General features: G+C 37.2%; 1 protein-coding gene across 2 annotated transcripts in view; it reads right to left on the minus strand.

The window, feature by feature from the left end:
* Positions 1-313: 313 nt before the first annotated feature.
* HSF2BP (heat shock transcription factor 2 binding protein) overlaps positions 314-12,913 on the minus strand; it is a 29,574-nt gene continuing 16,974 nt past the window's right edge. For both annotated transcript variants that reach the window (XM_087966796.1, XM_026674028.2), the window contains 3 exons: positions 9,997-10,114; positions 7,220-7,323; positions 314-2,662 (listed from right to left, as the gene is read on the minus strand). In XM_087966796.1, the coding sequence (XP_087822922.1) occupies positions 2,454-2,662; positions 7,220-7,323; positions 9,997-10,114 (431 nt within the window). In that variant the 3' untranslated portion in view covers positions 314-2,453. The remainder of the gene's footprint in view (positions 2,663-7,219; positions 7,324-9,996; positions 10,115-12,913) is intronic.

The raw sequence follows: 12,913 nt of genomic DNA on the forward strand, positions 1-12,913 counted from the left end.
AAAGATGACTTCTTTTCCAGAAGATTTTTAGACTACAAATCATTAATTACTTTTCATATATGATAATGATGTGATGCCTCTTTTAATGAAATGAGTGCTTTTTTACTCTTCGGCATTCAAAGTTATAACATCAACTCCTTCCTTGCTTCTAACTAAAATTAATCTTTTGTTGGAAAGTAAAATTTCTGACTATTCTAAAATTACAAACTTTTATAGATTTTAGGTTAGCACTGTATTAAAATTTGAAACCAGAATTCAGCAAAGTTGAATGGGCATGGTTCAATACATCAATGAGACATAAAGATAACTTAGATATAATCAAATGTAATTTTATTTATTGTATTAAATCTTTGCCTTCTAACAATTTTAAGCCAACATGGCAACACATTGTAATGGGGAGAACTGGAAATGTAAACATATCAGGACTAAGACTATTCAAGCACTCAAAAACATTTTTATAATAAGTATGTATATTACTTCTTTCAAAAAAAAAGATACAATTCAATATTATTTTCAAAATGTAACTGCATCTTTACTACAATTATATTTTTCATAATTTCTGAATTTCAAAAGCCAAAATCCATCTCAGAAGAAAAGTGGTATTCATAAAAAAAACAAAGCCAAAGTAGAACTTTTGTAAATAAGTTAAATTCTTAGGACATGTCTCTTCAGATATATATTTTTAAATGTAACAAGAGTTTGGAAAAAAAAGAGCAGAAATATCAAAATCCATGTTTTGTTCTTATTCATTCTGGATGTCTCCTAGCCACAATAAAAGTGGGCCTTTGTTCAAAAGAGAACCCAGGGAAGTGCAGAGCTAGTTACCCAAGTTATTTATTTTATTTTCAACATTGAATGCTTTCAGCATTTTAATGTTCAGCCATTCCACAGTATTGGCATATTTTAAATATCTTAATTATGAAAATAAAAGAGGGCAATACTTTTACAATACTAATATAAATAGCTTACAACTTCAGAAGATGGGTATTCTCAGTGCAAAGACAACTATGGGGGAAGACATGGAAATTTATCAATAAAAATGCCCCCACTTCAGTTTGAAGATTTTCCTATAGAAAGTTACACTGCAACATTTTAGACAATTTAAAAACAACATGAAAGACTATCTTAATCTTAAGGAGATAAAATCACTGCTCCTTGTTCATTTTAGCAAGGAACAGCAGGAAACTCTTAAATGCTTAATAAATGACCATTGAAAAATTGTTACTAATATATTTGTATGTCCATGAATTATTTATTACCATACTAACAATCAGGCCTAGCAAAATGTCATCGTCCTAGTTGCTTAAAGCCCAAAGGAGGATGCTAGTGGCTCTTTTTAGCTAGTCTCTACCTTGTTTGGCTAGTCTTTTAAAATGCTAACCTTTTTAAATTAGCTAGCACTATACAAAATCATAGATACAGGATAAACGGTAGTTATCTTTTCAGTTTCCCTGGAAATAGAAGGGATGTGGCACAGAAGCATTAAAGAATAAGAAATATGATAACACCAAATTGAATCAGCCCGGCTAATAACCAAAGATAATGCTTGTGCCTAGACCACTATGAGTGAGGTGCTAGGGCAAAATGAACTCTGACAGCTACTGTTGGCTGTCTCCACTTATATTCTCCCCTTGTCTCTAGAATAACATAAGAGGCAATTTGCGGGAGTCACGTGCTACGCTGGTAGGCTCAACTTTGGAAGGCACAGAATGAAATAGAAGTCTACAGTCAGCAATGGAAAAAAAGCTTTACAACTTATGCTACTCCATAGCTAATCCTTCTAAAAATCCTAGGACCCAGGAGAGTACCAGGAAAGGAAAAGGCAGTTTTTCTAATGGTAATGTTCTTCTTTTATCCCTTTCCAATGCAGTAAACTTATATAGTGTGAAGAAACCAGGGGGAAACAGACAGAGCCTTCTGCCCAGTAATCTTTCACCCAGACAATTCTGCTGGTAATTTAACTTCCAGTTTTGATATAAATATTTACCAAAAAATGAAGTCTTTCCATCCTTTACTAGATTTTTAAGTTGGGATCATTTTTGATGTTAAAAATCAAAATTTAAAGACTATTCTCACTGTCACTAAAATAAGAGGAAGCCAGATGAAGAATAATACAGACCAAAGGTACTTGATTTTATCTTAACAAGTTATGATGTAGAAAATATAAATTCTGAACTATATCCCTTAGCTATCAGGTAAGATTCTGATTAAGGGAGGGTTATGGTAATATTGCAGATATTAAACTCAGTATTTCTAAGAGACTTCATACATCACAAGCCTAGAAATTCTGAGATGCTATTTATGGACGGGATTCCTGTGCAGGAATGCCAAGCATCTAAACCATTTAATTACAATGACTAAATATATTAGAAAGCAGGTATAATATTTTACAAATTATTACAGAACTTAAACGTATGCTTGAAAAAAAATTAATGATATCCTCAGCAAGGGTCTTACATTTCACCTTCTAGTACTCTGAGGTCCTCAAGCAGCTCGTGGGCCAGAATTTGTAGATCTTTATTACAGCTCTTTGATAGCAAAAGGATACGTGGAAGTGGTAGGGATTCACGAATTTCAAGACCTGACTTAGTTAATATATCTGGCTCCATAATCATGGATTGGAGAAGTCGTAATACATGAAAACTTACTTCTGGATCTGGATCTAGAAGAGAGAAAGAAAATAGTATAGCGATGTGGCTTTAAAGAATGGTCACCATATAAATACAATAAATGGCAAAAATAATTACCATTGTTATAATTTAAAGAAGTTCTAAATTATTCCAGTGAAGTCCTTCTAAAACTAATTTTTCAGCTGCCTATTTACCAATGTTCTCTACATTAAATCCACAAAGCACAGAGATAGCAGTGCTACCTTTAATATCCACTGACTCTGAACCCAATGTTAAAATGCTCTCTGACTCAATATGTTTGATAAAAACCCTAAATTGGAACATTATTCCAGACAACTGGGAATTCTGATTGTGCCAATAGATGCAATTAAAATAATGGTAAAGCCAATCAGCATGTCTGGTTCCTTTTTTTTCTTATTCTCTGACATTTTTTTTAAAGATGGCTGGTTAGCACTCCCTACATCAGACAAAAGGGGATAAAACAAAACAAAAAAATCCTAGATTTTTTTTCTTTTTAATATCTAGTATTTGCAACTCTGGGATCACATTTTCAGGTATCATATTCTACTCTGTATTAATGTTAAACAATTTACAGAAAATGTTTATATACTCCTAGTTTCCTATGTTTATATACTCCTATGTTTATATACTCCAAATTTCCTGGATAAGGTATTTAAGGTATTTATCAGAATTATTTGATGTAACTAGCTTTCAAACATTAACAGTTGCGCATGTGAGCAGTGGTATTGCTGTAAGGCTCGTCACATCAGCGTAGCCTCTTCGAGCAATGGCACAGCAATCCTTGCAGGGTCCTGGGATACGCTGAAGCCTCGGAATGGAGCCTTTTTCACAAACAGCAGGAAAATGGGGAGAGGAATTTTCCTGCCTGTCATTTATTTCTCAAGCTCCCTCTCCCTCCCCATTTTCCTGCCTTTTGCAAAAACAGTTCCACTCCAAGGCTTGTTGTTGCATTGCACGTGTGAGCGGCGGCATTGCTGTGAGGTGTCACATTGGCGCAGCCTCTTCGAGGAGGACCCTTCAAGGATTGCTATGCTGTTGCATGTACGAGCAGCGGCATCGCTGCGAGTTTGGATACACTGGCACAGCCGCTCACAGCAGGATGCCAGCTGCACCAGAAGCTCACGGAGGTGCTGCCATTCATGAGTGCAACACCACAACAAGCCTTGCAGGGTCGTGCTCCAAGAGGAATGGATAACAGGCAGGAAAATTCCTCTCCCCATTTTCCTGCCTTTCAAGAAAACAGCTCCACTCCAAGCCATCAGAATATCCCAGAATTGCAACGCTGAAGGCTCCATTCCGAACCTTCAGCGTTGCAATCCTGGGATACATTGAAGGCTCAGAATGCCCCTGCTTCAGTGCAGAATGACTTTTGCCCCGCTCTGCAGCTGAACAGTTGCCACCCCCGTGCCGCCACTCATGCTGGCCATGACCATCCCCCGGGCTTATTTTTGGGGTAGGCGTAATATTAAGCCCCCCCACCCCCCAAAAAAATTAGGATTGGATTTATTATTGGTGTGTGTGAGAGAGAGAAAGAAAGAGAGAGAAAAAAAGAGAGAGAGGGGGAGAGGGAGGGAGAGGTATTAGAGAATAAACCCACGAAAGAAGTGGCCCGGCGGCCAGGTGAAGCATGACGCTCACTCTTTTCAGCCTCAAAAGAAGCGGCCCAGGGGTCAGGCAAGGTGTGTGTGGGGAAAATAGGACACCCCTCGAAAAGACGACCTATGGTAAATAGTAATAGTATGGTAAATAGTAATAGTATGGTAAATAGGTACTACTTTGGTGGGAAAAGTAACAGCACTCCGTGATGTCATGCTGGCCACATGACCATGGAAATGTCTTCAGAAAGTGCTGGCTCAATGGCCTTTGAAATGGAGATGAGCACTGCCTCCTATAGTCAGCAACAACTAGGGGAGTAAAATCTGCATGGATTTCTTTATCTCTATCTGGGTTAGGGAGAGTCCCAGAATCACCCACAAGTGTCAGCTTGTGAGAAGTCTCTAGAGTGGCACTTTGAAGTTCTCAGATGAGCAGTCTAGATGAGAGCCAGGGCTGCAATCACTTCATTGTTGAAAAAGCAACCATTTTGGAATTTATTTTTCAAACAGAAAATAAGTCATACCTTTCACTTCTTAAACACTTTATCTGATCTTTACTAAACTAAAAAAGGGCTCTTTTTGGTCACAGACTGTTACTTCTTTTTGAAAGACTGCGCCATTTGGGGTTTATTGTTAAACAAGGAGGAGGAGAATTACTGGAGGTGAATTAAAATAAGGAAGTGTGGAGTACTTTTTTCTTTCTAATTTTGATGGACAAACAAGGATTTTTAAAAATTCTTATTTTATTTTATCATTTTAATGAACTTGCCACCTGTGTGAGGACATTGGGATTTACAATTTGCAATTCTGGATTGTTCGTTTTGGGAGATTGCAATCTTTTTATTTTTAATGGCAGAAGATACCAACTGATCTAAAAAAAAAGTTATTTTAAGAAAAAGATTTATTCTTTGACCAGCAGAGGGAGCTAAAGAGTAGAAGATGAACCAATATTGAAAGCATCTAAGCCAGGGGTCTCAAACTCGCATTGTCAAGGTGTTGTCATGTGACATCTTGAGACTTTTTCCCCCTTTGCTAAACCACACATGGGCATGGCCAGGGCATGATATATCCGGACCACAGACCGCGAGTTTGACAGCTCTGATCTGAGTCGTCACTAGTTGAGATGGGCAGAAATAGAAATCAAATAACAAACTAAAGTTTCAATGTCAGGGCTCTACAACAGTATTATATATACAGTGCAGTCCTATGAATGTTTAGTTACAAATAAAACATATAGTACTATGTTCAGTGATCTTCTCTGCTTAGGATTGCAACTTCCATTCCTATGTACATTTATTTGAGAATATATTCCAGTGAAAATAATCACATATCTAAATAAGCACATACAATATTGTGATTTTTAAATCAGAAATAATACATACTGGGGAGCCACTGAGAACAATGGTAAAGACCAGAGGTGGTATTCATCAGGTTCGGACCTGCTCTGGTGTACCACTAGCAGAACATTTGAGTAGTTTAGAAAACTGGCAAATACCACCTGTGGCTGGCCCTGCTCCCGCCCACCTGCTTACCATGCCCCATATATCTCACCTTTGCCACACAGCCCAGCTAAACTCCGCACCTTGCCTGTTCTGCTCACCAAAGGTAAGCATGCCTCCCACTCGCTCTTCGCCTCAGGTCAGCGCCTGGGGATGCATCATTCCCTGGCTCCAGCCTTGCCCCGGAGCCTCTGCCCACATGCTGCCACCCCCCTATGACTTCGAACTACAGCCTTCCAGGCCAAAGGAATTTATTTGGCTTGTGGCCTGCTGTGCTAGGCCAAAGGGCTGTGGGGGGGGCAGCATGGGCACAGGAGGGCCGAAGCAGTTTGGGAACAGACCAGATGGTTCTTCTTACCTTTAAGAATATCCATCCGGAAAGCGCTGCAGCGGAGATCTTGCAGCCCTTTTTTCCATCCCTTGCTGAGCCTCAGTCACTTGTGGAGACACTCCATGTGTTCTGCAGGTTGGTAGCTGCTTCTCTTTGCTGCTGCTCTTGCTAGGAGAGCATATTGTGCAATTTAGCAGCAGTCAGCTGCTGCTTTGGGTCCTCTAAGTTCCATCCGGAAAGCGCTGTGGCACAGAGAAGTAGCAGCCATGTTGAATGCTGTTTTTCTCAGCTGCAATTTAGAGGACCAAAGCAGCGGCTCACAGCTGCTAAATTGCACAAGACGCTCTCCCAGCTAGAGCAGTAGCGGAGAGAAGTAGGCACCAAAGAGAGAACAGAGTTGGAGGGCAGCAGGCACCAAAAGGCTGCTCGGTCGAGCTTCGCTGCATGCATGCACAGAAGCTGTGCACGCACGCACATGCGCAGAAGCCAGGTGCGCAGAAGCCACACATGCATATGTGTGTGCCCTCCCACCTTCAGCAAATTGTTGGTAAGATTATTTGAAAACCACCACTGATAAAAACATTCAGTTGCAAATGAGGAAGCCCTTCGATTTGAATGTTGCCTCTGCTTCAACTCACTGATACAACTATGTGGGTTTTTTTAGCTTCATTCATTCCCTGTGCAATATTAAAAATGGCAACACTGAAAATTATTCAGTGAAAAAAGCCTATTACAAGGATTACAATATAATGTATCTGTGAATATTTGAAAGGGCAGTAATCATAAATATAATTAAAAATACTAATAAATTTACTATTATTAGCATCATTCATCATTACATATCAGAATCTAAAACCTTGGCTGTATCACCTGCTAATTACAACTCTGATGTGTTTTTCCTCAGAGAGTTCATCCTGTTGCCTTTCTCTTTCTTGTCCCCGTATATAAATGTTCTATCTTTTACACTGATCCTAAACAACACAACTTTTTGGCAACATTTTAGTATATAACATACTGTTCTAATAAATTTAGAGGAGCAATTTTTAAAAATAATGTTATTGAGCATTTTATACTTTTATTTATTGTAGAATAAATATTGTACAATAAAATCCTCAATTTTTATTGTATTTATAAAAACCTTACCATTCAGGAGCCACCCGATTAGTGGGAAGAATCCTGCATTTTCACTGATGTACTTCACACCTTTTATGTTAATACTAATATTATATAAGGACATTAGCATCAGCCTGCAATAAAAAATTAAAAAATGACTGAAATGCAAAGAAGTAATTTTTGGTCAAAATTTATATTGCACCTTTTGATTTGAAGATACTGTAGTAGCATATGTGTACATATATACAAGTAAATCCTTGATTTAACTGCGTTTAATGAGAAATGTGCTAGATTTGTTTTAAATGTAAGGGCAACCTGATAAATGAAATTACTATGAGGGCTTAAAACCAATTTAACTGATTATATTTTCATGAGTAAAACTACATCTTTGAAATAAAGCTTAATCTTTAAACTGTACAACATGAGTCGTACTATAGAAAGTATCATAAGAAAAAGTGAATGAATAAAAATAGAGAATAACAGTAAAGAGGTGGAGCATATTATCTAAATCTGGAGGTACAGCAGGTACTTGTAAAAAGAATGAGAGGAAAAGAAGGAATGGGTTCTTTTGAGAGCTTTGTAATCTCATGCCTTCTTCTCTTCACTACAGAAAGGAGATAGTAAAGGTTCTAAGTGTTTTGTTCCTCCTTCCTTCATGGGCTATAACAAACACCACAGTGCCTGGAGGCTCTGCTACATGCCTCCAGGCTAGATTTTAGAGTAGATTGAAAGTTATTTCTATTGCGATATTTGTTCCTAGGAAAATATAGATTGAATGCCAACATAAAGATTGTAATAATTTCTTGTTATTTAATAATATATTACTTATGGGTCTTAATCTGCTTTACATGTTATCTTACATCTCAATCCCTTTAAAGATTCTTTTTAACAAATGTAAGAAATCCTGAACTCAGAAGAATTTAGATCAAATTAGACAACACATGAGTCTTTGGGTCATTACTTCTGAGATATTTCCTTACCAGATTTCTCAATGCCTTTAACAACAGCAGAACTTCAAATATGCTTGAAAAGTTCTTAAAAATTCAGGGAGATATTCAGAGATGTAACTACCTTGATAATATGCAATTGAACTGTATACAGTCAAATATCGGGAATGGATCACAAGAAATGATTAATGACATTTTGCATTGTGTCACAAAATGTTTTATAAAATTTGCCAAATTTCAATTCTACTGGAATCATGGATTCTAGATTTTGGACACATTCTGTAAATTAGCCTATTTGAGATTCAAATAGATTCTAGATTCAAAAATTGTTGCCTTATGAGTATCATCCATCAAGTAGATTATAGAGTTGTATGAGGGAGTGAAAATGCTAGATCACTTCAAATAAGAAACACATCTGAAATTACAAGTGCATTGTACCTGCAACTATTTTTTCAATATATCATCAAAATAAAGCAGAAAATTAAAAGCTTGGTTTACAAAAACTGTCTTAGAAGAAAAAACTACAATAATTATCACAGGGCTAGTTCTTGTTGAAAAGAGAAGTCAATAGGTCTATCTGCTGAAGATCATACACAGCAACACTGGGAACAAGGGTTTTTTTTGCCCTGTCAGTATCTGCTACTTTGTTTCACCATTCATACTAACAATAAGCAAATGTTCCAATTTGTTCCCATCTATCAACTTCCAAGAAGGCCATATACTAATTCAAAACTTCCCAGAGAAAATAGGAACAGCTGCTCCACTAAGTCATTAAACAAAGAAAATCATATTAAATTTCATATAACAGAAAATATTAACACTTTGCAATACATTTTTACCATCTGTTTATCAGCAGACACAGCAAACCAGATTTAAAAAGTGTTACAGAAAAGCATGTTTGTGCTTCTGTTTTTCAGCTGTTCTTTTTCTAGGCAATTGAGAAAGCTGTGCAATAAATGTCTACAGAAGTTATAGAGTGTATATATATACTATTAAGTTGTACAAAAGGAAAACTCTATTTAGAACATTAGGCCCTAGGAAATGCTTCTTAATTCTTCAAAACCTCCTCCTATTATCACTATTCTTGTAACTTTTACATCACAAAGTTATATTTATACTTGCTTAAGCATTTTCATTAGGTATAACGTTTTAATATATATTCTCTTAGCCACAAAAATATAGTTCTATGATCCACAATCTCTGAAAATCTAGCCTATAACACCCCCTGCTGTCCATTCTTTATAATAATATATAAGACACTAAAATCTGCATAATGCAATTTTGTTAAGTAGCAAATGAAAATTAAATAAATTACTTGTAATTAAAAAAACTAAGGAAATTTTTTCCAGGCTAAATCATGTCAAATAATTTATTGTAGAAAACTTTTGTTAATATATGGGTAAGTAACAGTATTCATGAGCTGGAACTTGTTACTTTATCAGTCCACCCCTTATATCTGATACACTAAGAAGAGTATTTCTGGAACTTCTTAGAGTTTTGAAAATGACTTACAAGTTTGCACAAAGTTGTCTTTTCAAAAAGAAACAACTTAGAAGTCCCAATGTATATGTGGATAGATTTAGTATTATTCCATTTTTATTTCTGCAATTTTACCCAGCATGATAAAAAATAAATTGCTATCCTAATTGGGTTGCTTAGATTGAAGGTTTGGGACTGAATAGTACTTTCTTTTCTTTGGAAAATTTACTATTTAGAGCATGCATTTTTAACTGTTCTGCCACAACATTTTAGCAGTGGCATATTAAGATAAATTTGTTTAATATAAAAGTAATGTTGTTTCATGTAATATTAATATAAGATATTGAAGATAACACTTTAATTCAAAAATGATTATCATACACTTTCAATTTGGTGCAACATCCTGGCTTCATATCTCTCAGCAGCTGAATCATTGTGTCCAGCAGTTCCTGATTTGAACCAACAAGGAATTCACGACCAATTGCTAAAGCAGCAACATCTAAGAAAAGACAAAATAAAACATAAACACTTTAAATAAGTTGTGTTCTTATTTAAGAGCACTACTGAAAAAGTAACTTTCAGAAAGCCTGCTAATTAGTTGCACACAGATCATTCATTTATATTACTTAAGATTTATATCCTACCTTTTCTCTAGTAGATAATTATTAAATAATTAATTAAATTTATATTCCACTCATGTCACACATAAGGCAACTTTCTTATTAATATCGATATGGAAGGGAAAGGGATCAGATTGATAAAAGTAGTGTTGCAGCACAAGCTCCACCTCTTTCTAAATGTGTAAAGCAACATTAAAGATGTTGTACATTCCAAAGAGTTGGACTTTTGTGATTTAATGCTGTGGACACCCTTGGGCAGTTGGGTAGGTTGGACTCAGAGATAATTATTCCAGATTATTGTTTTACTTGTTAAGTTTATTTCATGACCTTTGCCCAAGAGCTCAAGGTAACTGACTGAGATTGTCTTTTATTTTATTCCGTGATCGTGCATGGCTTTGATTCGTGCTCTTCCTGTTGGAGGGTCCCGAACCGGACTGGAGCTGTCCTGTAGGGGTGGTGAAAAAGGGGGAGACCGCCTGCCATATTGAGGGGAGCCACATCTCCCCTCCTCAGCTAGGAACACTCCTTCCAAAGACAGGCTGTAGCGGTAGCCTTAAAATGGCTGCCACGAAGATGAGAGTCTAATAAATGATATAGCTAGGAGACCAAGAGATGATGGTTAAAGATGTGAAGGATAGGGGATTCTGCATGGAAATTTTGATACTTAAGAATATAGATATATAGGTTAGGGAATTTGGAATTAAAAGTTTATTGTGAATTATTGTTAAAAATAGACAAATAAATTTAACTGGAATAGAAATGGAAATAAGAATTTATCATAAGATTACTATCTAAGATATAATTATGTGATGAGGAAAGTGAATATGAAGATTACTATGTAATATTCAGCAAGGTGATGAAGAAAGCGAATACAGAGTACAGAAGTTAAAAATGATTACATTGTTATTAATATCTATAACTGGATAAATGGAAATAAAATGGGAAATAGAAATTTGATATATAAATGTTTTTGGAATAAATATAAGATTTATTATGTAATAGGAAAAATACCGAATACCAGTCCCCCCCCCCCCAGAACCCCGAGCGCCCCGCTGGGGGACCAGCCGCGCCCCCATAGGGACACGGTTGTTTTGAATAAATATAAGATTTATTATGTAATGAGAAAGAATACCATGTGGAACCCGATTGGGGGGAAAATATGCGTATATAATAGTAAATAGGAGATCATTGTTGTTAATATAAAATGTAGTAATTAAAATGGCTATATTGATACTATTGATTTTTTATATTTTATATATTGGATTAAAGGGAATATAATGGGGAGAATGTATAAAATAAAAATGGGTGGCAAGATTGAATTGACAATGAAAGGGGACAAATATTGGATAATATATTTTAAGATGGAATTGTTTTTTCTGGAAATGATGAATGGAATAATATAAAGTAATAAAACATATCAAAAGAAAAATGGGATAGGTAATGATATATGAAACTGGATAAGAATGCTAATTATGTGGAATCACATTGTTCATTCAAAGAGATGTTTAAAGAATAAAAAAAGATTAGAGAGAGATAGAGATAGAGATAGATAGATAGATAGATAGATAGATAGATAGATAGATAGATAGATAGATAGATAGAGAGAATAACAATGATCACACAACTTTTCCACAACGAAAAAAATGCTAGGCAGTATTTGCTGTGTTTGGTAAGTTTATTGTCTGCTTAATTCTAAAATGGTTCTGGGTAGCTTCATAAGGTTAAAACAAATTATGCATAAAGATAAATATATATATGAACAACAGCTACTGAGGAAATAACAAACCATTTTAATCCAAGTCTGGGTGGGAATGAAAAAAAGGGACAGACAGGTTTCAAAAGATTGCTTGACGGCAGGCAGGAAATCCACACTATGGAGGGAAGCTGCTCCAAAGGCAAAAGAGAAGGCTTGGCTTCTGGGTCTCACTGAAGGATACTACTTAATCAATAGCAAGTTGACAATGTTGGAGCACACAGGACAAGCTGACAGGCAGACACTATGGGAGACAGGCAGTCCCTCAAACAGCCAGGCCCTATGCCAGGGGTGTCAAACTCAAGGCCCACAAGATGGTAAGATTTGGCCCGCAGGAGTCACCCGAGAAACAGCAAAGGACCAGCCCGCGGGGCCTCGGCCTGGCTCAGGCCAACCATGCGCTGATTTGCAACCTGGTGGAGGACATCCAGGATGGAGCGTGGCCAGCCTTAGATCCACGGCACTGCCCCTTGGGATGCACATGGAGGGTGAGCATGCGGGACCTGGAGTCCCTGGGGACTGCGTTCTGAGCACTTCCTTTTCACCCAGGACACCAGCTTTCTCACGCTCACTGCAGTGGTGGTATTCAGCCGGTTCGCAATGGATTGGGTGAACCAGTAGCAAGAATTTGGCGTGGGTCGCCGAACCGGTAGTAAGTTCTGGCTGGCCACGCCCCCCCACCTGGTCACCCTCCCGCCCGATGCCTGCTCACCCTGCCTGCCTGCCTGACATTCGCCTAAGGTATTTCTTTCTCTTTTTTCCCTCCCAATAATCAGCTGTAGATAGGATCAGCTGTGCCAGGATTCCCCTTGCTGAGGCCCAGGAAGGCAAAAAATGGAGGGAGGAGCTCAGCCCCCTCCATTTTTTGCCTTCCAGAGCCCCAGAGGAGCCTTGGGGAGCAAAAACGCCCCCGAGGCTTCTGAGG

Source organism: Notechis scutatus, chromosome 5 (genome assembly GCF_049901735.1).
Source record: "Notechis scutatus isolate UNSWTSFEM ecotype Mainland chromosome 5, rNotScu1.2, whole genome shotgun sequence".
NCBI classification, from domain to species: Eukaryota; Metazoa; Chordata; class Lepidosauria; order Squamata; family Elapidae; genus Notechis; species Notechis scutatus.